Source organism: Passer montanus, unplaced genomic scaffold (assembly GCF_014805655.1).
Source record: "Passer montanus isolate IOZ18808 unplaced genomic scaffold, ASM1480565v1 scaffold86, whole genome shotgun sequence".
NCBI classification, from domain to species: Eukaryota; Metazoa; Chordata; class Aves; order Passeriformes; family Passeridae; genus Passer; species Passer montanus.
Window position 1 is genome coordinate 2,489,604 of NW_024373923.1, and position 25,905 is coordinate 2,515,508.

General features: G+C 45.5%; 1 protein-coding gene across 3 annotated transcripts in view; it reads right to left on the reverse strand.

The window, feature by feature from the left end:
- The window catches only part of MYO5B (myosin VB), a 149,159-nt gene that overhangs the window by 47,684 nt on the left and 75,570 nt on the right, over positions 1 to 25,905 (reverse strand). For all 3 annotated transcript variants that reach the window (XM_039733359.1, XM_039733357.1, XM_039733358.1), the window contains exons 13-20: positions 24,918 to 25,040; positions 23,496 to 23,579; positions 18,257 to 18,406; positions 17,057 to 17,154; positions 12,374 to 12,460; positions 3,898 to 4,009; positions 2,116 to 2,327; positions 237 to 393 (exon numbers count right to left, since the gene is read on the reverse strand). In XM_039733359.1, coding sequence (XP_039589293.1) covers positions 237 to 393; positions 2,116 to 2,327; positions 3,898 to 4,009; positions 12,374 to 12,460; positions 17,057 to 17,154; positions 18,257 to 18,406; positions 23,496 to 23,579; positions 24,918 to 25,040 — 1,023 coding nt within the window. The remainder of the gene's footprint in view (positions 1 to 236; positions 394 to 2,115; positions 2,328 to 3,897; positions 4,010 to 12,373; positions 12,461 to 17,056; positions 17,155 to 18,256; positions 18,407 to 23,495; positions 23,580 to 24,917; positions 25,041 to 25,905) is intronic.

The window sequence follows — 25,905 nt, forward strand, 5'->3', positions numbered from 1 at the left end:
CATCTTCACAACACCTCCTGGCACCACAGTGACCAACTCTATTTGGCTGCTCTGCTGAGGTGCTGCTGCCAAAATGTTTTTTGCTTGCACAGCTTTAAATAGCAAAGCTCACCGTCCATTCTCTGGCAACACTGGGGGCTGTCAGCTTCACAAACATCAACACAGCCACAACAAACACACCACAGAAGTAAACATAAAGGTTCTTTCCTCATGCAAAGACCCTCCTGGAGGTGTACCTGGTGGTAAATCCTCCTGACAAACATGCCCCGAGCAAAAGCCTGGATGGTGAGGGTGGCGCTGCGGACCCTGAGGAAGGCCCGGCGCATCCGCAGCATTCGGTACTGCTTCTGCAAGATGATGGCAGCCCTCGTCCTCCTCAGGTGCTGGAAAAGCCTGCAGTGCACAGGAGGAGGGTAAGCAGGGAAAATAAACTCAACTTTTTTCCTGATGCGGTAAGTTTTAAACCAGGGGGAGAGGAAAACTTTTGTCCAATGTGGTTTGATGGTGTTCAGGAAAGACCACCCCAACAGCTGGGCTAAGAAAGCCTCCATGCTGTCAGAGAGCAGCCATGGAACCCAGGAGCACTAGAACCACAGATCAGCACACCTCGTTTTTCCCAAACAGCATTAAACCCAAGTATTCCCCAGGTTTTCCTTGGTTTGAACTCTCTGCCTTGCGTCCTTGTGCCAACCAGCACCCAGGTTGGCTCCAACACCTCCCTGACTATAAAAAGCACACTACTGACACAGTGAAAACAGCAGCAAATTGATTTGACATTTAAACTGGTGTGCACTGCTTTGGCAACATTCCTGAGCAGAGCCTCGAGCCATTCACAGACAGTAAATAATGAGGGATGTGGTCAACTCTGCACCATGTTGCTCCCATTCTCCAGCTGAACTCGTGTTCAATTTGCTGTTACACCAGTTAATAAATGCCCATAAAACCTCCATTAAATTTGATAATTAGCTTGTTTTGCTGGATTTATGATTCATTTATTGCTCTCAGCATGCAGCATTGTACAGAAATTTGATCCACTTCTTTTATTTTGTGTAAAGCCTATCAAAACTAAGAGCCACATCAGATTAGCTTATATATTCCTCTGATTGAGGCAAATGGTTTCAGGGCTTCCTGAAGAGGATAAGAGATGGTCTGTCTCCAAAAAGAGACAGTAGTTACTCAGATGCCATCCCACTCTACAAACCCTGCACAATGAGGGGAACTGAAAAATTATGTAGAAGAAACTGTGCAGCAGCTGGTTCTCACTGACACCAACCCCTTTCACAATCACATATAACACAAGTTCAGCTAGTATCTCTGATGTTCTTCTGCTGATTGTCTGGCTTAAAGAAGGGCCACAAGAAGGAAGGTGGCCAATGTGTCAGGATGCTGTTGCATTGTTTCACTCCCTCCTCACATCCACCCCACACCTGCCACCAGCAGAGTGCTACCTGCAGAAACCCCAGCAAGCCAGTGACACAAGGGTTCCTGCACAGAAAGGGTTAACATTAGCCTCCTTTACTATCTACTGTACACAGCCCCCATGCCAGTGATTTGGAGTGATTTTCCTCATTACCAAGGATAGAGCCAATCAATCCTGAGAACTCCCCCTGGACATCAGGAGACACAAACCTTGTCTCTGCAGGGGAGGAATGCATGCCAACTAGGCAGCCCTCCCCTGGCTGATCCAAATGCCCTTTACCAAAGGCAGTCCTGGGGAAATATTAGTTCTGTGAAACACTTTCACCTAAATGCTTCAGAGTACTGTAGCCACCTCCTTATAACCAGATTGTCTATGTTATGATCTTGGCCCAGCACCTAGAAATTAAACTAACGTAAATATGAAACCAGTTTGAGGCAAAGAATTTTGATGTCTTGCCCCTAAATAAAGCCAGATAGAGGGGCCAGAAATAAGTCCCAGCTTTAGTCCAGAAACTCTCACCACACTGTTACCCACACACACATTACACGTCTTGCTTTCAAGCAAGCAGAGCATTTCCAAAGCTCCTGATACGAAACCCCCAAGTTCAAGTTCTTGAAGATGCAACGGATTGAAAACCCAGGCGGCCAGAGGTGTTTCCACACTTGGCTCCCTCCCTGAGGCTCCCCAGGACCCACCTGCGTGCCAGGTGCCCGCGGGCGTAGCGCTGCAGGGCGAGGGTGGCTCGCCTCAGCCTCTGGTACCTGGCCCTCTGCAGCCAGCCCCGCACCGTCTTCTGGATCATGATGGTGGCAGCTCTGAACTTATCTGCCCGCAGCTTCTCCAGATATGCCACCTGGCCTGCACGGAAAAAGATCTTGGTACGGCCAAACTGGAACTTGTCTGGATCCTTTTCAAAAGCATAAAGGAAATTATATTTAATTGAGGCGAACATTGCTTTTTTAATTTTTCTTTTCAGTCTAAGTTGATCAGTAGATACAGAGTAAAAACACACTTTGAATCAAATTTATCAACTGACATCTCTTCTTAATTGGGTAATGAAGATATTATTAGACTCCATTATTAGATAAATTAGATTATTAGACTTATTAGACATTATTAGATATCATTAGATTTACTACACTTGAGCATCTATACACCCATTAAAGAATGCAGCACTAGGACTCAGTCTTAAACTCCATATATTTACACAAATTTTGAAGGGGTTTTGGGTTGGGTTTTTTGTGTTTTGTGGGCTTTTTTCCTTAGTTGGTTTGGGTTGGTCTGGTGGGGTTTTTTTGGGGTTTTTTGTTGTTGTTGTTGGTTTTTTGTTTGTTTGGTTGGTTGGTTGGTTTTGTTGTTGTTGTTGTTTTTGTTTGTTTGTTTGCTTGTTTTTTGTTGTTGTTTGGTTTTGGTTTTTTGTGGTGCAGAAGTTTATTTGGGGTTTATTTTCTTTTGGGTTTTGTTTGTTTATTTGTTTTGGGGGTTTCGGGTTTTTTTGTTTGGATTTGGTTTTGTTATTTGTTGGTTTTTATACAAATAAAGAAATCATAGACTCAGAAAATGGTTTGGGTTGGACAGGACCTTAAACCTCACGTATATCCAACCTCCCCTGCCATGGGCAGGGAGCCTTATACTACACCAGACTAGATTGCAACACCAGAGCACCTCAAGAAAAACATTTATTTTTTTTAAATATTAATGTTTAGATCTACAAAGTCATACATGTGCTGCAAAAGGCTCTGCAGCCAAGGGTAACACTGGGTGCAAAAAGAGGAACCCAATTGACTAAATTCCTCAAAATCCCAGAGGAAAACAATAGACCAAATATTAAAACCTGTGTAAGGTGCTGTGCACATGCTGAGCCACTCAACAGCAAGAAACCTCTGCATTCACATTTGCAATTTAAAAATGCATAGTAGCAAGCAGTAAAGTTTTGGTAAGGTGAGGCGGCAAAACCTTCTGATTCATTTATGGTAAAAATGTCCCAATATATGTGATGTTTTTTCCACATAGGGCCACTGAAAGTCTCCCACACATCAAGATAAGGCATTTACTGCACTTTCCCCTTACTCATTTGTGCAAAGAGTCATTTAATGATTGACTAAGATTCATGACGTTGTCCCAGGGTGGATTCCTGAAATGTGCTCTGGCTGTGGCTAGACAAAACCAGAAGGAGGGGAGGGGGGGCACATGTTTTTAAAGTGTCCAGTCATTCATGCCCAGCCAGTGACAGAAAACTCTGGACTTCACCAGCACTGAAATTATTCATTCCTCTTGACCACAACCAAGAAATCCCATGTCCCACGTGCTCCTGCCACCTCCTCACAAGACTCCCTAATTTCAGGAAAACTCCCAGCTGCCTGGGGTTGAGAAGCACCTGCACAAGCAGCAGGTGAAGCTGGAGCAATTTCAGACTACATCAAAGCCATGAGTTCTGCACTTTTATCATCAATGACAAAGATCTGGTCCCAGCTCACCTTAATGAGGTCTTCCAACAGGGTCTGACAGATCTGCTTCTTGTCATTCTTAGAGAGGTCTCTCTTGTTCATAAGCACACGGTATCTATTGAAAAAGTCAGAGTAGGACCACCTGAAAGCAAAGCACACGCTGGGTTAGTCTGCATGCTGGGCACTGCTTCACTAAAATAAAGTGCTTGGAGTTGTAGATGAGCCAAAGTATGAAATATTTCAAGGGATTTCTCACCGCTACCCTCAGCATGGACCAACTCCAAAAGGAGCTACTCACCCCCAATCTCAGCCTGGCCCCAATTTCAGACACTGAGTGACCATCTCAGGGCCTTTCCAGCTGGAACAGAAAGGCCACAGATCACCCTGTTTTCATCCTTAGTGTGCTTCCCAATCTGCTGCTCTTTACCACTCAAATGCGACAATGCTATTCCCGTCAGAAAGAAGAAGCTAACTTTGGAGAAATCATGGATTGACCAAAAATAAAAATTAAACAGAAACCTTGATAAAGTTGTAGAGAATTAATCAAATAGATATTCTTTGGTTTTTGTGTTCCCAAACTCTGCTGAATACTAATTTCAATCGACTCCCTAATTGCTCCATCTTGAGGCCTGTGACTGACACCTTTCAAACAAACACAAAATCTTTTGGCTCTGGAAAGACAAAGCAGCCCCTTGGAAGATGCCTCACTGTCTCCAGCAGCAAAGCCTCCAAACAGACAACGCTAATTGAAGGAATTAGAGCAGTGTATCCTGCTGCTAGAAATATCATCTCCTGCTGCTGGTGATAGATGTAGAGCCTGCAGACTGCCATCCTGAAATTGCTTCAGCATCTGCCAAGTTTCAGCCTTCTCCAAATTAACACAGTGAGTTATAAACCCCTCAAAACCTGAGATTTTAATTAACACTAAACTTTTCCAGCAATGTCCAGAATGATCATTGATATTTCAACAAAATACACATAACAAACATCAAATGGAGACTGGAGAGAATCGCAGAGGATTTGATTTCTGCCCTCACTCAACAAAACCACCTGTGAGCTTGACCCTTACCTGCAGGGGTGCTCTGGCAACCAGGATGAGAACAAACTGTGAAGATCTGCCATACAGAAACATCCTCTTCACCCACAAGCCCCATGCATACCTTAACTTTTTGCATTACTGCACCAAATTCTTCCTATTTTTACACTTCCAGAGATTAAGAGTGTGGGAGGGAAAATAAACTACAAAGGGCCAGAGCATTGCTTGTGACAGGTCATGGCCAGTTTGCAGTGGTGAGGCTGAGTGAGACCACCTGAGCTGTCACAGCTGCCAGCACTACAAAATACATCGTGAAACAAAATAGTTCAGTTGGAAGGGACCTGCACAATCATCTACTCCAGCTCTGATATCTCTCATGAAACACCTTGAAAGATAGAAGCTGTGGTATTTGCTAAGACAGGCATATTGCTGATTTGAAAACACACAACCAACAGAGTTTTGTGTCACTTCAGAAAAGGGGAGGAAAGACAATGCTCTTTTTCATTGAAAAGAGTACAGTAGAAGGAAATGTTTACAAAGGGAATGAAGAGAGCAAATGGGGGAAAAAGGTGCACTTGTAAGCCGCATGTAACTCCTGCATGGACAGACAGCACCCACACAACTAGTAAAGAATAATGGGACTGGCAAAAACTGGAATGCCCTTAGGATTGCACCTGAAGCCAAAGGTAAAATGGAGAGCTCGCGGGGGCAGAAGCATGAGGGCAACTGTGATGAAAGGATTTCCCATGCTCAAATGCTCAGATGGGCTCTGGAACAGCCAGATTTAGTGCTAATTCAATCTCTGTCTACATGGGCTAGTCCTGAGGCCAGGCAGATAAAGCAACCCACCCTCAAATATCCAAAAATACTGGATTACCACTAAAAAACTAAATCAGCTATGGGGATTTCCCTCTGGGGTGAAAACTGAACACAAAGATTATGCAAGACTACAAGCTTGTGTCCTGTAAGGTTTAACTTAAACTTGCCTTCTCTTTGCTTCCCCCGTGCCTCCGTTTTATAATTACATTTCCCGTTTTGCATTGTGCAAATAAAACATTTTAAGCACGCCCAGGGTTTACACAGCTCCAAATCAAACCTGAGAGGAGAAGCAGAGCATGCAGAGCCCGAGGCACCCAGCCAAGCACACGAGGCTGCTCAGGAAAGCCAGGAAAGCTTGGGAGGGGGGAAGAGAGAAGGAGGGAGTATTCCCATTAACCTGCCAGAGTCAGCTCAGGCACTGGCATTATTAACTGCTAATATCTGGAGAAAAAAAAAATCACCCTGCAGGTGCCACCCAGGCTCTTCCAGCAAAGAGCAGATGGTGAAGAGGCAGAATATGAAACTCAGGGCACAGGTCCAAGCTGGGCAGAAAGCAAAATCCATCATCTTCCAGGACCATGGCAGAGATGGAGATCCCACAGCTGCTCACAAACAAGAGTCAGACACCTGCAGGATTCCTTAAAAATAGATCATATGTCACTGCACAGTGGGTCTTCCTCCAGAGCTTGTCATTCTCATTTCCCAAGGTGGCAAAAATAGATTTTCCATGTCCATGCTTAATAAAAATGACTCATTTTTCAGGAGTAAGTCTCACGTGAGATGCTGGAAGAGTCAGGAAATACACCCCCCGGTTTCTGCTGAGGTGTTTACAGGACTGGTGGCATGCACAGCTCCTCAGCCACATCTCCCACTCTGAGCCCAGGGCACAGAACTGCCTCACTCATGCTCTCACCACTCTCTGATTTGTCAGGGGATGACAGCCCTGATACCTCTCCTGTATTATTGACCGTGGGGCATCAGGATGAAATCTGTGCCACAACAGGAGTTTCACTGAGATATTTGCCATCCCAGTTCACCAGCAAAAGAAAGCTGCAGGGGTTCATAGGTGCTGCTACAGAATCCTCCCCAGAGAAAGGAACAATTAAAGCACTCAGGTTTAATGTAACATGCCTCATTGAACCACTCAAGGCTCAAAGCTGTATAAAGTTTCCTTACAACTATATGCTGGGAGAGAAACAAACATGATTCCCCCAGCCCTGCAAGGGAGATTTCTCCAGTGCAGAAATACTAAAGCTCAGTGCTTTGCTGTACATACACTTTTAAAATTATTTTTCTGCGCACACATCTTTTTTCTCTTGGTACAATGTCTTCATTTTAAAAGGGGAAAATTAAAAAAAAATTAAAACAAAAAAATAAAACTTTATTCGTACTCGCCAAGCCACACACTGGCTCCCAGCAGGAGACAAAGGATGTGCTATGTTATCCCACACCTTTGCAGGTCAGGAAAGACTATGGGAAGGGTACAGCTCAGTTCAACTTGAGGACAGGTATCAAAAAAAAAAGCAGATTTCAGGTGCTTGGGATGCTGCCACACAACACACAGCATGGGCAAGCCTGAGTGCAAGGGGCTGGAAACCACCAAGGGACACTAAATAAATACAGCTCCATATTATTACCATGTTTTAAGATCCAGATAAGTGATGCAGAGAAAAGAGATAGAACCAGGGGATTTTTATACCTGCACAAGTGAGAAACAGGAAGAAGGAGGCACAAAAGACTGGGCAGATGCTACTCAAACTGAGATCAAGCCAACCTCAAACAGCTGAATTTTGCTTTGATGGCAGCACAGGTCACTAAGGGGAAAAGGCAATAAAGGGAAGGGAAGGATGCAGGTAAAAAACTTATGCCTGTGGAAAAAAACCCTCCTTGGGCTCAAGCAGCAAGGAGGATGCTTGGCTGAGAGCCTGAGACTTGGTCCTCCTAGCAAAGTCTTTGTCACCTGCAGGAAACAGAGGGAATAAGATGGAGCACACACCACAGATGAAGTAAACGTTTTTCTGTAGTTTAAGCAGCCAGTTTTGGGTGTTTTACACAAAAATGCAGCCAGGTGCAAAGCAAAGGGGCTGCTCCTGTCCAAATCTGAGGGGTTATGAACCTGAGCAGAGACAGCTGCATTTATTACAATGTCCAATTGAAGGGAGAGCATGGGTAGGAAACTGGGGCTGACATTCTAAGGGAGCTTCCAAAAAGCATCTTTCCAAGCAGTCAACAACTGCCCAAAATATCCACTACCCATTGTTTCAGCAGTATTATGCCAGCTGCACTGAGTGAACAGCTGAAAGCAGTGTAATAGGTCAAAAAAGCTTCAAACTCTTAACCATAATATGGTTTCTTTCGGTACCCTAAAATAACTGAAGGTGAAATGTTTCCACGCAGAGTGAACAAATTCACCCAAGACCATCCCAGGTGCTGAGCAAACTCAGTTTTGTGTAGGAAATCCTGGCAGCACCACAAGGCACCCTCCCCTGAAGGGGTCAATATATGAAGCAGGAAGGAGCTGGATGATATTGATCTTTCCAGAGGAGTCAGAATATGTCTGGAAGGGTGCAGGTTCAATCTCTGAGCCAAGATTCGACGTGAAATTATTTTAGAAGCTGCAGTTCAGGGAGAAAATTTCTCTTGCCTTGTTTACTGCAGCAGAACAGATTTGCCTTTCAATTAGCTCTAAACCATGCAGGCTGGCCTGGCTTGAAATTAGCTGGAATATATTCAAAGGGAAAAATAAGGGGAGGAAAGCCCCTCCATTTACATATTACACCTTTGTTGGGTGTGGGCAAACAGAACTGTTGGTAGCCAAAGCAATTTATAGGTCTTGTTATCCTGAAATGACAGCCAGACAGCTAAAGGCACATTCTATAAAAAAATTATATATCCAAGGATGTCCATGATAGTTTTCAATTATAAATGTTTAATATTTATAGAGTTTAGCAGCTGGGATTTCACACTGAATTGATACAAAAATGCTGAATCTGACAGTGAGCTCCAGCGACCAGAGGAAGCAGCCAAATGCCAAGGATACTTAAACTATAAATACATAACAGCTACAAAGAGGGTAATTCAGAGAGAACTGCAGTGATGAGGTTATTCAGAGTGATGGCATGGTGGGAGACCACTGCTGCTGTGGAAAACCACTGACTGGAAACCACCATAACCAGCAGGGGGGAAAAAAAATTTACAGTTTTGATAGAACAAATTTAAAAACTCTTTTTAAAGAGTTATTTTGCTATTCATGGAGATCTGCACCAATTAGTTCTCTACAGACTCATCTCTATGCAGCCAGTTTCTGTAAGGAAGATGAATGGTTTTACAGCACAGAGACATCTTCCACGCTTCACCCAGGGAAGCTGATGATAGATTTACTACCTACACACCTCAGACACTCCATTCATCACAGTCATTTATGTACATGCTAACAGATACAGATTTCTTAACTGCTGAGTAACATTTCAAAGCAAATTATACATTTTCAATTTATTTCAGACACAGCCAGAGTGCAGCCTACCATGGAAATGGTAAAATAAACCCAGGAACACCCTAAATGGGAAGCCCCAGGCTCCAAATTTCTGCGACTACACAGCTTGAACAACTTGAACAACTAACACTTGTATTAAAAAATATTTCATTTTTTAGAGGTAAAAAAAATTATTAAGGACTCAAAACACTGAACTCTTCAGCAGCAGGTGGTTTTATCCAGAGATCTCTGACTCAAAGGCACATCACCCTCAGAAAGTTACTCTAGTGACAGAATGCTGGAATATATTCAGAGGTAAACATCACAGGATGAAAACAAGAGTTTTTCTATTGTTTCTGGATAAAACTCACCTTGAGGTAAACTTGGAAATTCTCTGTTGTTTTACGGGTAAATTGCTTACACCCAAGCGAAACAAAAGTCACAAAGATCAAGTTTTCTGTTATTATTTTAAATTATTCCAAATCTAGATCAAGTTTTCTGTTATTATTTTAAAGTATTCCAAATCTAGAGCCTTCACTAGATGTTTAAATTTAATGCAATCATTCTCCTTTTTAGTTTTATCCTTAATCAAGCAATATAATCTCAACTTGTCTCAAAATATAAGGAAATACAGAGGAATAATCAATGCTCACTGTGATGAAAACTCAGAGAGAGCACATGTAAAACTGCAGGAGGAACTAAAAGTCTGTTACTTTTCCTACAAAAAAAGATTCTGTGGAAGCATCTTCTCCTGAGATGGTCTATAAAGCCAATTTAAATACACAGATTATTCACAATCTTTCAATGACATCATCCAGCTCCTGGATCTGGATTTTCAAGACTGGGATTTTCTGAGTAAGGAAGGTGAGCCTTCCAAAGTGAGTATTCTATTTGGTGCAGAGCTTCTCCTACTCACAATTATACCCTAGAAATATTACAATACACAAAGATGTGTCTTCAAGAATCATAAACTTTGGAGAAGGTCACTCTGAAAGGCTGAAATTGCTTTTTGCACCTTTTTTTTTTTTTTTTTTTTTTTTGTCCCTGGAGGAAGAACAAGAGCTGACAAGTTGCAGTGGTGGAAGAGTTCCGTATTCTTAGTGTTCTGAGAAAAGATCTCATAACCAAAAGCATGTAAGCAGAGCTGAGAGCATCACTTTTTAGTTTGTCAGGGTGGAGAATTGACCACCTTGCATTGGTCAATTCTTTGCTGTCAATAGATCCTGGCTGGTCTCCAGGTGCTGCAGTGGTTTTTCCCCTCTGTTCCCCCTCCCCGGTTACTAATTTCACATTGATTTTAGTGCTGTAGAGTATTAACTGCAGTTAAGTGAGCAGAAATGGAAAAATGCCACAAATCTGTAGGATAATTACGAATGGAGAGGAACAGGGTATCTGTGCAGCCATGATAAGACCAGTAACAAACCTCATGAAACACCCAACGCTCAGGTCAGAGCTCCCCAAACTCTCCAGGACCCACCACGGCAGAGCCAGGGCCCAAAGTGCACTGGGCAGTGTGTCTGCTTGCTTGGAGAGTAAAGAACTGGATTTCTATGGCCTTTTCCACATGAAAAAAAAAACAGATTTTTTCATTCTTTCAGGGCTTGTACTACAAGAGGACTGACAGATTTGGTCTGGCAACAAAGATGGTCGTGAAAGACAACCCATGGGCTGGAATTTTTGATTCCCTACCATGGCTTAGGGATCATGTCATGAAGAAGCAGCTTTTTACTGGCTGATTCTGAGAAGCCCTCAAGACTTCAGAGATGAGAGCCAAAGGTGATGTTGGGTCTTCTAAGAGGGTCAGACTCCCAACATGAGGTCCTAGGTCTCCACCCTCCCACACTGGCAGAGGACAGAGAGAAACTGGTTTCCATGAGATTATTTTTCTTCCTCTCTTTCTTCTGTTTTCCCTTCTTCCTCCTTAAGCTGCTGGACTCAGCTGGTCAGGGAGGAGCCCATGGCCAGTTGTGGCCTGCCCACAGAGGTCACTGGCCAGCAGAGGAGAAGGGCAGCAGAGCCACCTCAACCTCAGCTGCTGCTCTTGGCTGCCAGAAACCCCTTGCAGCTTTCCAGGAGGTGAGAGCAGCACACTCCTCCCCAAAATCCGGGACAGGAAGCTCCTCATGGTGCTCCACATCACGCTTAGCCAACACTTCACTGAGCATATTTATAACTTCTTTGTTCCATATAAAAAGGCTGATGGCTTTGCTGACATTAACACGAAGCTGCTTGGCACTAAAATGCAATTGATGCATTTTTAGAATTATTTGCCCTTGTCACCTTCAGGACTTATGTATAGTCTATGTTTTCTGATTTATTAGGCCTTAAAAACCTCTTTTGAATTTTATATCTCAATCAGCAGGAGCACACCACCCATAACCCTCCTTTTTATAATGCAAGAGTTTGAAGCCTAGGATGCTCTGGATGTGCCATGTGGAAGTCTACGACAATAATTTACAATCCTTATTTTCTTTCTCTGCAAGTAGAATCAAAAGTTCTTTTTGGCTGAAATGAGGATTGCAGCAGATTTCTGAAGACAGGGAAAAAAAACAAACACAAAGAAAAGCAAATTGAGCAGTGGAAGAGGCTTCAGGCAAAGAGTGAAGAAGTGCTTTAGGGCAGTGCTTGCTTGCAGAGCTGTTGTTTTGTTACTTGATGTTCACCTAGGTACAGCATCCCAGCTGGATTCCTTTGTCTGCCAGGCATCAGCTTTTTCAGAGGTTTTATGAGAGCAAATTACCTCTCAGGACCAAACTGAAAGCACCAGCTGGAACACTGGACACAGCACAACACACTCTCTGCCATGCCCACTTTGCAGCTCTTTGCTTGAGAATGAATCTCTTAGACTTGAGGAACCCAAGGCATAGTAGGAGTTTGGCAAAATGAAACAAAAAATATATATAAAAAGCAGAAAATCTATCCTGGATATAAACAAACCTAAATAAACATTGTCCTGAGAACACAAGTGTTTCTTCTTCCTCCCTCACCTCAGATAATCCCAGAAGGGTTTGGTCTGGAAGGGTCTGTAAAGCTCACCCAATCCCACCCCTGCCATGAGCAGGGACACCTTCCACTGTCCCAGGCTGCTCCAAGCCCTGTCCAAGCTGGCCTTGGGTACAATGAACCTGCTGGGTAAACGACAGGAGCAGCACAACCCCAGGGAATTCCCAGCCCAGCACCTGGAGGGGAAGCCAGCTGCACTGATCCGGATGGTCTCCAGCACCCCGCAGGCTCTCAGCTGCTGCACTGCTCTCTTCGGATCAAACCTGCAATTAGATTGAGGACAGACATTAGCACACAGTGAAAGGGAGCCCACAGCCACTGCCTCTCAATCCTCAGTGTAACCCAGGCTTTGGGAACAGGCTGCACAGATGTCACACCTTTTCTCTGCATGTCACTAAGGTCTGGTTTTCAAGTTGCTTGAAACCTTGCTACCACCCTGCTATCAATGACAGGTGTGTTCTTGGGATAGGATGACCACCTGATGACCACCTTAGCCAGAATCTGCCTGGCTTTGTAAAGCAATACAATCACAATAAAGAAGGGAACAGGCTACCCCACCACAAGCTGCCTGGTGAACCAGCTAGCAGAGCAACAACATATTTACAGAAATCTAATTCAACAGCAAAATAAGTCTGATATATTCAATTCCATACCCAATTACCTGGTGTAATTAACAAGTCCCACAAGTTTCTAGGCTAAGTTTTCCAAGAACAGTGGTGGTCGTGTTCCAGACTAATGACTTTGGTAGGCACTATGTAGAAATTCATGGTGTTTCTACCCTCCTCTTTCAAGTTTGCATCATCCCTTACCACTGGCATCTCATTTCCATCAGGAATTTGTGGCAAAAAACCTTATGGCAACTTCCAGCTGAACACTCAGACAGTGCTTCCTCTGGTTCCTAGCAAAACTCACTGCCAGATCAGACCACCCTTGCACTTGAGTCCAGGTACCAGCATCTCCCATGGTTGTTCCCTCCTTCCACCCTGACTCTGAATGCACAAGGAGGTTCCAGCTTCCAGCTCTGGAAGTGACTGGAAAAGGTCCCTGCACCAAGCTCAGGCTCACATGATGCAATGTCCATAGCTGGGTGAGGTTTCCAGAACAAAGCATCTCATACAATGCCAGTTTTTTCCCTTTCTGAAAGCCCAAAATACTTACACCTGCAAGCCAAGATTACATGAATAATTCTGCCTGCTCTCTGCTGTACAAAAGCAGCATGAAAAATAACCTCTCTGTGCTTTTTTTAATTCCCTGGACCTGTCAAGTCTACAAGCAAGTTATTCACTGCAACACCACCAACACTGTGCAGGGTGAAAAATCAGTCTGTGCTGTCACTCACTTCAAGGAAGAACCCACAAGGGTGCAATTTCCATAACAATAAATAATAAACAGGAGTGGCAGATCGACAGGCAAGTGTCAGTCCTGGAAGATCCCAGGGCAATCTCTCTGGTATCCAAGGGAAACTCTGCAAAGCAGCAAAGCCCTGCTCAGTGGGGGTGAAATGCAGTCACCAGAGAGGCTGCAGTCACCTGTCAGCAACAGCTCCAGCTATGGGCTAATGCTGAAATTATGACCTTAAAAGTGAGACAATACACCTTATTACAAACTCCTTTTCCTTGCCATGGCAGGTAGAAGCACCTGGCAGGTTGCTTTTGGCTTGGAAACGCAAGTCAAAGATCCCAAACCCTGCCTGAAACAGAATCTAAAAGGAAAACTGATAGAGGAACAACCTGAGGTCAGGCATTCCCCTTGCACATCTCTCTTTGGAAGTCTTCTCCAACAGGAATTAACCTCAGACCCAGTCAGATGCAGCAGCCATCCCTGTGTGGAGCCAAGGTGTCCCAGGATGGGAGCCTGACACCCTCCAGCCCCATTACAGATATTATCTTCTCTGCAAGTTGTGAAGCAGGAATGCAGGCTGTGAGAGACCTGAGGAACTCTCCAGTCCAATCCACTGTGTTGAAAAGCTGGGACAGCTATGGGGACAAAGCCACAGCCCAGGGGTTTAGCCATGAAAACTGATAGAAACCTCCACAGATGGAGGCTGAACAATCTCTCCGGGCAGACTGCTCCATTGACAGACTGTTCTCAGGGAGAAGAAAACCAGGTTTACTCATCTCCAGTCTGAACCTCCCATGTCAGTTTGGGACCATTGACTCCTTCCTCCCACCACACACCACTGCTGAGAGCACGGTTTTCTCCTCATGGTAGCCCCTCTAAAATACTGAAGGGCTGCCATCTACTCCTTCCTGTTCTCCAGGGTAAGCATCTCATTTTAGCAAAAACATAGTGCTCTTGTGAGCTGAAAAATGTTATGTTTTAGAAAGAGAAAGCTTATTTTCTCCCTGAACAACAAACATAACACCAAGCATTCCACATGCTACAGACACCTGGGTGCTGAAATGGAGCAATGCTGATGATCACCTCACAAATACTTCCCAGCACTGTGCATTTTCCAGCATGTGTCTCTAGATCCCACTTTTACATATTAAAAAAAAGAGAGCAAGTCCTACGAGGAGCAGCTGAGGGAGCTGGGAGGGGGCTGAGCCTGGAGCAAAGGAGGCTCAGGGGGGACCTTGTGGCTCTGCACAGCTCCTGCCAGGAGGGGACAGCCGGGGGGTCAGGCTGTGCTCCAGGGAACAGGGACAGGAGCAGAGGGAACGGCCTCAGGCTGGGCCAGGGCAGGCTCAGGGTGGACACCAGGAGGAATTTTCCCATGGAAAGGGTGCTCAGGCCTTGGCAGGGGCTGCCCAGGGAGGTGTTGGAGTGCCCATCCCTGGAGGTGTCCAAGGAAGGCCTGGACAAGGTACTCAGTGCTTTGGGCTGGTGACACAGTGGGGATCAGGCACAGCTTGGACTCCATGATCCCGGAGCACTTTTCCAGCCTCAGTGCTCCTGGAATTCTGTGACTTTATTTGAGCCAGGCTAAGGATACAAATTCCTCAAGATGGTGGCAGCAAGACCAACCTTGACCACAATCCCCAGGTGACAATGCCAATCAAGCAATCCATGAGGGGAGAGGGGGGAGAGTCTTTTGCAGGACCACCCCCAGGAGACACCTAAACCCCCTGTGGATGAGGATGCAACCCCATCACCACAATCTAAAGCAACCTCCTCCAGAACCATCGTTGTGTCTCTTTGATCTGTCATTTGTTCCCAAAATCCTGAGCATGGACATTCTCCAATATTAGCATCACATTGGGCAGAGCCATCACTTGGACTAGGAGCCGGCACTGGCAGAACTATCCTCCTGGTGCTTGGTATAATATCTTAGGGATACAACTGAGTTCATTCAACTACTGACCCCTGAAAACCAGAAGCTTGCACATCCATGGAATTACATTAGCTATATCTTGAGCATCACGTGAAAAACTGAATCCAAAAGTTCAAAGGCAGAGAAGTGAAGAGGGATGAGCTGAAAGGAGAGCCAAGCAAGGACATTGAGTCTTGGAAGGACCCATTGGCAAGATGAAGCCACTTCATCACTCAGAGCATCTACCACACTCTCACTACAGCAAGTCAGAGCAGGATTTTGTGCTTCATCTAAAGAAAACAGTAAATCACACAGTGTAATCCTGAATTTCATTTAATGAACACCCCCTGCAAAAGGCAAGAGGAGACCAAGCCAGAGCATGTCCAGTACCTACAGGATGGTGTGTGAAACAGATCAGCAGAGCACAGAAACACAGCCAGTCTTCTCCAGGGCTGCTAACTACTCATTTAAGGAATCAGGTAAATAGAAACCAGTTTCTGAATGTCTTGCAATGATTAATACCCCTCACTTTGCTGTTTGCAGGGGCAGAAGAGTCAAGCCAGGAAGCTTCCTAGTGGATACATCTCCCCCAGCACATCACGACCAAGGCTGAGTCTCTTTAGAGAAGCTTTGCCTTCCTTTCAGGACACTATTGGAGCAGTCTTTGCACTCCTGAATTGCTATGTGCTCACTGGGAGCACTCAGCCTGCATCAGATCAGCTGGAGGGAATGCCTCCCTGCTGCTGGATTACATTTACAACCTTCTTCCTTAAAGGTCACCACCTGCACTTGATGCCTTTTGAGGACATCACATCTGTAAGGTCCTTGCATACTAATGGCCAAGCTTTCCTGGAATTACAGGGAAGAAAACTGGGCACAATTCCATGACCAGGATGTCAAACAGGGCTAACAACTACCTGCTCACAGCTGCTGCCTCTGATACATCTCTGAACTATGGATGAAGATGAGGACTGGCCTTTTGCTTCAGCTGCTCACCTGCCTGAAGGTGATACAAGCCACCTCTTAACTTTTTCTACATTTATTTTGGAAGCAGCAAGATATTTCTGTTCCTTTTACAAGCCCACTACTTACCTCTTTTTTTTTTTTCATGTCTTCCTCTTTTCACTGTTTGGAACTATAATCATTTAAACCAAAGCAAGTCTAAGATGAAAACTGCAGGAAGACCCTACATTTATTTTGGAAGCACCAATATATTTCTGTTCCTCTTACAAGCCCACTACTTATCTCTTTTTTTTTCATGTCTTTCTCTTTTCACTGTTTGGAACTATAATCATTTAAACCAAAGCAAGTCTAAGATGAAAACTGCAGGAAGACCCTATTACTGCAAAGCAAGGCTCCTCAGTATTAGCAGAGCATAATTCAGAGCATGTCTATCAATTATCAGAACCAGAATTAGTCTTCATTTCAGAGGCACAAACCCCCCATGCTGAAACCCAAAAAGGTGACTCCAGCAACCCACCCAGCCCTTCCAGTTACAGGAACAACATTAAAAGGAGGGGGAAAGCTCTTGAGCAGGAGGAAGAGCCCAAAGCATGCCCTGCTGCCAAAAAGCTGAGCACATCTGCCCATCTGCAGGGCCACTTACTTGAAGGGGAGCTTCTCGTCGTTGGGCTTGATGCAGCGCACGTAGTGCGGGGTGGTGGCGTTCAGGGTCTCCATCAGCAGCTGCAGGGAGTTGCGGAACTGAAAGACAAAACCACTCGTCTGGAGGAGGGAGGAGGGAGCTGTGACCCTGCAGCCCCAGCCAGCAGGGGTGCCACAAGCCACCCGCGGGTGTGACACTGCGTGAGCCTCCCCATGGACCCAGCACAGGCAGGGGGGGTTCAGAGGAGACACTGGGGGGTTCAGAATCACAGAATCACAGAATAAGGAGGTTGGAAGTGACCTCTAAGATCATTGAGTCGAGCCCATGTCCTAACACCTCAACAGAATCTAGACTATAGCATCAAGTGCCATGCCCAGTCTTTTTTTAAACACATCCAGAGATGGTGATTCCACCACCTCCCTGGGAAGAGCATCCCAGGACTTTATTATTCTTTCAGTAATTTTTTTTTCCTAATATCCAACCTATACCTTCCCTGATGTAGCTGAGGCTGTGTCCTTGGGCTCTGTCAGTGCTGCCCGGTGGAAGAGACCGACCCCACTTGACTACAACCTCCCTTCAGGAAGCTGTGGAGAGCAATAAGGTCACCTCTGAGCCTCCTCTTCTCCAGGCTAAACAACCCCAGTTCCTTCAAACCTTCCTCACAGGGCTTGTGTTCCAAGCCCCTCACCTTGTTGCCCTCCTCTGTACACGTTCAAGCATCTCAATATTCTTCCTAAACTGAGGGCCCCAGGTTGAGGGCTTCCAGCTCAAAGAGTCATGAGCAACAAAGCTTGTGACTCTGCCCAGTTGGGTCTTGGAAACATCTCCAAGGATGGAGATGGCACAGCCACTCTGTGCCCCTGTTGAACTTTTTGACTGCCCACAGGGGGAGAAATGCTCCTTTTCTGCAACTGTTTTAGCTTAAAGGCTCCACAGTATATTGGGACACTGTCCAGTGAATTCCAGAGTGGCCTCCACCCTCCCCAGACCATGTCTCAACTGCTTTCAGCCAAGACTTCTCAATCCCGCTATTCCAGAGACACCACTAGAAGTCATCCAAAACACAACAGCCAAACAGAGATCATGGAAAAGCCTCTTTCCACCCCCAAGAGCTTTTAATTTACCTCTGCTTCAAACTGAAGCAACAAGATGTTAACTGGATTGCTCTGTCGCCAGTGACTCACTCAGACCCCACATTACCTGGTGTCCCACTGTTTTCCTGTGCTCCTTGTTGGCAGCTTTGAAGGCTGGCTTGGCAGAGCGCACGTTTATCCGCGGTGTTCTCTTTGCCACGGCCGCGGCGGGCACGGCGTCCTTGTCCTCCTGGAACAGGTCTGCTACCATCTGATACTGAAACAAAAGGCAGCACTTGAGCACCTCTGGCCCTGCTTGCTGGGGAATGAACCCACCCAGCTCCCACTGCTCAGGTCATCTTGCACCCGTCCTAAACCTGGAAGGGAAAAAAGGGCGAGAAAGTGAAAGCAAGAGTTGTCTACATAAACCACATCAGCAGGACAGCTGACCATTCTGTGCTGCAGGTCATGAAACCTTAAAACGTGCACATTAAATCAAATTAGCCTCAAAAGAAAAAGAGGCTGGATTGGTGAGGTCTTGCCAAGGCACAAAATTGCCTGAACAGGAGGTGACTCTTGCTCCCAAGGCTTTGTTTTTGGGTGTTTATCCAGCCCTGCCCCAACAAGGATGCTGCCTACAAACACATACCCCAGGAACAGGATCTCCTGTGAGGACAGGCAGCAGCCAGGCCCCACCACAGCCCCAGAGGCACCCTTGCTTTCCAAAAAATTAAGGGACACAAACACTTCCTCCCTAATTAGCCACCTTTCAGGGCAGCACTACCATCCCACAGCCCTGGAAGCACCACATCTAGATCGACAGATCCCTAAACCTGGGATTTCTTGCAAGCCAGCAGCAAAATTTCTGCTTCATAAACAACAGGTGAGCTGGAAAAGGCAGTTAATGCCTTTTTTGCTATTATTATTTAGGAGCCGGATATTCAGATTTACGTTAGGCTGGGGAACCTGAATATTAAGTAACCCACCATAAATCTTGTCTGGCTAGCAAGGCTGTTGAATTTTCACATCTTGAATCCATCCACACACCCACACTGGCTACTGCCACAGCTGCACTTACATTCAAAGGGGAAGTCCTTAAATGTAAAAAACACCCTCTCTGTCAGCAGGTGGATGTCATGTATCACCAAGTGAGCTGTGCTCCTGCCCAGTGACACTGCCAAAGCACCCACAATCCTCCCACTAGCACGGATGCTGGAGCATCTGAGGGGGAGAACCACATTCCCCACATCCATGGCTCACCATGCCCAACACATCCACCCCAAAACCACCAGCACAAGGCACTGGCAGCTGCCTAGCACTCTTGCCCCCACCTCAGGCTCCTCCAAAAGCCCAGCCTGGTTGTATTTCCATTAAGATCCTAGGAAGAGTGCTGTGGTTTACCACTTTTTAGACATAAACAGACAGCCCTGTGCTGTGAAGGGCTGCCTGGCTCTCTGCCACATCCCTGGGCTGACACAGGAACACTTCCAGCCCTGTCCTGTGGGATGTTCTCACAGCTTGTTAGGGCAGCAGCCTCAATGCCACTATGGGAAGGAAATTATTTGCATTACATGAGCAAATTTCTTGCTGGCTCCACGACAGCACCAGCTAAGGATCTGCTTCACACTCAGCTTTCATTGCTATCTCTGCAGCTCACTCAACTCCTACCACAATAAAGGCTCTCTCCATCTTCACCTGGCCCTCTATCCCTAAAAAAGACATCCTGACAGTTGTTGTGGATGACACAACACCATCTGGGATGCTCTGACTCCTGCAGGCATGGGAGGTATGGACAGCACATGTACTGATGAAGATATCCAACACAGGCTCTGCATTACTGCCTCACACCTGACAATGTGGTAAAGTCCCTGGATGTAATCTCGGGTTTCAAAATGTCTTCTCAACTCAGCTGGGAGGGCCACCAATCCCTCCATCCACTTGGTATTAATAACAGCAGTGCTTGTTCCTGAATGAGAGCTGGAGAAGGATCTCAGAGCCAAGCTCTCAGCTTGCATGATGCAAACCTGGTGGAACTGGGACCATCTCTAGCAGGAACCACACCACAGGTTCTGAGGCAGAGGGATAAGAAAGAGGGACAGATCCCTCCTCCCCAGCTGGAAGAGTCAAAACCATTGGTGCATTATTTGTAATTACAGAGAACTGGAAAATAATACCTTCACAGCGTGCCTGTATGCTTTCCATCAGCATTCAAATCAGCATTTCCATCAGCATTTCCATCAGCCCTTAATTCAAAGATCAGCTCTCAACTGTTTTAGCTGACCAGTGCTTACAGAACTAATTAAGTGCTTTATAAAGTCTCTTTCACCACCCTGTTGATGGCAGTAATTGCATTCTAATTAGCAGAAGGCAGTTCTGCCTTGGTGGGAGTGCTTCATTAGTGATGGCTTGCTGACAGGGAGGTGCCCAGGTCCTTGCTGTGTCAAATTCAGTGTTCCCCCTTGCCCCCTGTGCTGCTTTAGTGGCAATGCAAAGAAGAGTTCAGGCAATGCTGTGTGCCAGCCTGATCCTGAGGACAGGACAAAGTCCTCACAGCACAGCCCTGTGCAGCACAAATCTGAGCTCTAGTTAAATTTACACATCTGGGTAGCAGACTCAGCACTGCCACCGCTGCTTTTGCTGGTTCAGAGAGAACAGGTTGCCTTTTACAGCAAAACAAAATTGTTTCTAATTGTTTATAGCCCTGGAGGGCAAATGGCAGGCAAGAAGCAAAAATACCAGGGAAACAATCTGCTGGCAAACGGGTTAGGGGCAGCAAGAGCAGACCATCAGGTGTTGAAGGATTTGGGAGAGGAATGTGACAATGCTCCTGCTGCTCTTCTTTCAGAACAGCACGGGATCAGCACAGGCTGATAAAAGCCACTGCTCCCATGTTGTTAGGGGAATGGCTTAAAGGCAGAGGCAGAAATTCAACAAACTATCTCCCAAAGGTTCTCAGACCCAAGTGCATTTCAGAGTGTTTTGGGCTGGGTCAGGGCAGCTGTGGCTGCCCCATCCCTGGAAATATCCAAGGCCACATTGGACAGGGCTTGGAGCAACCAGGGATAGTGGAAGGGGCAGGGGTGGCACTGGATGGGATTTAAGATCCCCTATAACCCAGCTATTAAAGACAAGTCCAGCCTGCTCTGATACTATATTATATTGTGGTTCCAATATGTGACCAGACAGCCTTTATTTTATATCTGTGTTTTTAGGGAAAGATTTCCAGGTTCTCCACCGCTCTACACCACATTACTCCAATGAGTTATAATTTCCCCTCTACACCAAACACTCAAACAGAAATCTTTATCAGACACTTTATCTTTATTGCCAGTTCTGCAGCACTGACTCCAACAGCAAGTTCAGCCCTGGCTAAATAATTAATCATACAGCATCAACTATTCCTGGAGGTTACCTGGCATTTCTAATGAGCTCTAATCATGCCCAGTTTTTCCCTGGGAAGCTTCCTGAACATGCAGAGCTCTTGATTTGGGCATTATTAAAGCCCAGCTTCATAGTTATTAGTTTCACAACTACTCCCATGGATGAGAAAATTGCCCATCTTGCCATCTTCACATGAAATCCTTTCTGTGAAACAGACCAAGCCACTGATAACACTTAAATAATTTCCCATTCTCATCTCTTCCAACTTTGACAGGAACAAACTCCACCTAAAAATAATGTTTCCTCCACCTCCCTTCATCCCACTCCTTATTCAGGGTGGCATTTAGAAGGTCACAGCCAGCAGCACACCCAAGGGTGTCAAAAAAAGAAGTCTGAATATGACACACATTTGCTTGCAATGTGCAGGGGGCCTTCAAAATTTGTAATGTAAAAAAACCCAAAAACAAAACAAAACAAATTTTAAAAAAATCCCAAAACAACAAACAAACAACTTAACATGCTGGCCCGTGCTGTGGAAGGCTTTGAAATGGTTTGGAGGAAAACAAATGCACTCCTTCCTTAAATCACACACCAGGTTTGGAGCAGCAATGGTGTTCCAGAGTCACACAGCCTGTATTTTGGCTGCTGGATGGTGAGCTGGGCTTTGCAGGGCTGCATTTTCACATTAACTGCTTAATAAAACTGCCCCTGGGAGAGATGATGTTGTTTAAAGTTTCAGCTCGTTAATTGACAATGAAAGACTCAAGGTGCAGGGAAGAACTTTTGGTCTGTTTTTAGAACAACAAGGATCTGAAATTCCTTAGCTGTCTGTGCTATTGACACTTTTAACCCAGCCTACCCAAATGCCCATACAGAGCAGGAGTATGGTACTGGAAGCCAGTGTAAAATCTACTCAATTTAGATAGAAAACTGTAAAATCTCCAGCTTGGAGCCACTGTCAAATGCTCCAAGCTGCAGGCATGACCCACTCCAAAGCCTTCAGAGCCCCACAGCTCTTCTGCTTCCAACATCCCACCAAATCCACAGCCCACAGGAAATTTTAAACAGCAAGAGCCACAACAGCCTTTTCCAGGAGACCTGGCATTCAAAGCCAGTCAATACATCCCTGCTGGCACTTGGTGCAATGAGATGTTGACAAGTTGTTTGTGCAACACTCGGGAGAGGGAAGGTACAGGCACAAAACCTTGTAAAAGACAAGTGACACCAAGAGTGATCATTAGTAGCTGTTAATTTGTTAAAGTTACATATTGGTAGCAGTGTAAAACAGCTCCACAGCAGCTGGAGTGTCTCAGAGTTCATGTTACAATTACAGCATTATGTATTAACCCTGGTTTTTGCACAGTAATTACTGAAGTAATTAGAAGTCACAGGGACAAGTATGCTGGATTGGATTACAGCTAAGAGGAACAGCTATTTTCACACAGGAGGGGGATAGGACCAGCAAGGCTACCCACAATGTACAAACTGCACTGGTGACAGTGACTTTTAATGCCAGATCCCTCTGCTTTTGAGCAACCTGGTCTAGTGGGAGGTGTTCCATGCCAGGGGGCTGGAACAAGATGATTCCTAAATTTTCTTCCAGCACAAATCATCCTGTGATTCTATGGGTGATGGGTGGGGAGCTCCAAGCAAGAGCTAAGTGGGATTTACAGTGCCCAAAAACTACCTGTGCCTAATTTTGACTTTTGGTGACCAAAAAAAGAAGAGGATCAGCAGGTTTGAAAACTAACTCCGTGACACCAACACCAGGGTGAAGGAAGCCAGACAGCCACCCACACCCATGCATGGCTGTGACTGTAACCCCAAACAGCTCCTCTCCCCCCTTTTTCCCTGCTCCATACCCCATTTATTTGTCTCTTTGGTGGCTGTCAGTGGCTGGAGGCAGCTGCACGTTGACACCCTGAGCCAGGCGTGGCACAGGGACGCGCAGCCCAGCTCCAGCCTGGACAGCTGCCCTGTTTTACCTTGCTGGCTTTCAGGATGTTGATCTGCTCCTCGTACACGGTGTCCCTGTTCTTCTCCAGAAACCCCTCGCTCTGGTACTCCACCTGCCAGGACACAAAGGGAAGAAGCTCAGAGGGACAAGTCCAACACACAGGGACAAGCTGCTCCCACCTCTCCCCTGCTGTCAGGAGCTCACCCCCGAAAGGAGAAAGGAACAACTGGAATTTAAAGGTCACTTTTTATCAGAGTGAATCTGGGTGAAAGCAAAATCCTTACTGCAACATCAGATTGTTTCCTAGTCATTAAACTGCTGTGTATGGAAGTCAAGGGTAAAAAATGCAAGGATCATCAGTAACGCTATACGCTCTTTTGTTCACTCCTCAACTCCCTCTAAGCTAATCAATAAACCTCAAAATATGCCCTGCCTAAGCCTCTTGTAGGTCTCTTGGGTTTTGAAACTGCAGAGGGTTGGGACACAAAGGTATTTTTAAAAAGAAAAATTTAAAAAATTATTTAGAGACAACAAAAGAAAATTTATCTTTTTTTCACATTTAAAAAAAAAAACAACAAACAACTTGTTAAGAAATATTGCTTATGAAGGATCCATATGCAAAACCAGCTGCCTAAGGAAAGGTGAGTACCAGTCTTTGCCATGGTGAGTACCTCTGGCATCCAGGACAAACCTGGTTAGGAGAGCACCTGTAGGGCATCACAGCACCTGAAAAAAAAAAGCAACAAACAATTTGTTAAGAATTATTGCTTATGAAGGATCCATATGCAAAACCAGCTGCCTAAGGAAAGGTGAGTACCAGTCTTTGCCATGGTGAGTACCTCTGGCATCCAGGACAAACCTGGTTAGGAGAGCACCTGTAGGGCATCACAGCACCTGGATGTTGTCCAGCTCCTCAGACACATTCCTAGGTTGATCTTTTTAATTTTTCACTAACAAATATGTGTTTGGGGTAACCTCAAGCTTTTGACATTTCTGTTTGCTGCAACACCTGTCACATCAGGGCTTCAGTGAAGCTGGAGGCCATGGACAAGACCCCTGAGCACCAGGCACTGGGATTTGGTTTAGTTTAGTGCCACAGTTGGTATCTTCTCCCTCAAAATGCTGGGATCTGCCTGAGATCACCCCTCACCTCCTCCCTGCACCGTGCCTTGCTGACACTCACAGCTCCTGCTCTTCAAACAAAACTACATTTTCTGCCAAACTGCCCTTACAGGAGGAGCCCACTTCACCACAGCTTTGGGAAAGAGGATTTTTCTCTCCTGGACAATCCACAACCTGCAGCTCAGAGCCACAGCCCTGAAACCCTCAGGGCTGAGCCAGACTTGAGCCCCTGAGCCAGGACCACCACCCTCCAGGCAGCCAGGAGCAGCTCAGGGGGCTGCCCACGGGTTTTTTGCGCTGCAGGAGCTCTCCCGTGCCTGCTGGGTACCTTGTCGGCGAAGTGCAGGACGATGAAGGAGGTGTTGGACATGCGAGGCTTCTGGAAGTGCTGGCTGGCGGCGTGGCGGTCGTAGAGCTTCTGAGCCCAGTTCTGGTCCGTGCCCTTGGGCACCTGCACGGGGACAAAGGGGACACTGCTGCTGCTCTGGGCTCACCTGCCGTCCTGACAAGTGCACCCAGACTGCGTTTCCAGCAGGAAACACCCCAATCTTGGTTCTGTTGCAGCAGCTGGAACGGCTCTTGCAGGAAAAAAAAAAAACGGCAAAGCAAACCAACAAAACGAGCTGGACAAATTTAAAAAAACAAACAAAAAACCACCCCAAAACAAAACAAAAAATACCCATAAACCCTGAAACAAAACAAAAACAAACAAAAACCCACAAACAAACAAAAACAAACAAAACCAAGCAAAAAACGAACAAAACCCAAAACCTCCCCCTACATAAAAACTAGAAAAATATCCCAAAACAAAAAAGCACCCACAAACCCTGAAACAAAACAAAAAGAAACAAAGAAAAAAACCACAAAAACCAAAACAGCCACCAAAACAAACAAAACCAAACAAAAAACTAACAAAACCCAAAACGTCCTCTCCCCAAAAAACAATAAAAATATCCCAAAACAAAAAATCACCCACAAACCCTGAAACAAAACAAAAAGAAACAAAGCAAAAAACCACAAAAACCAAACAAAAACCAAAACAGCCACCAAAACAAACTAAACCAAACCAAAAACTAAAAAAACCCCCAAAACCTCCCCACCAAAAAAAACAAACAAAAAATCCTGAAACAAAACAAAAATCCTGAAACAAAAAAGCACCCACAAACCCTGAAAAAAACCACAAACAGAAACAAACAAAAACTAAAACAAACAGAAACAACCAAAACAGAAACACACAAACCACAAACAGAAACAAACAAAAACTAAAACAAACAAAATCAAACAAAAAACCTAGAAAAAACCCCAAAACCTTCCCC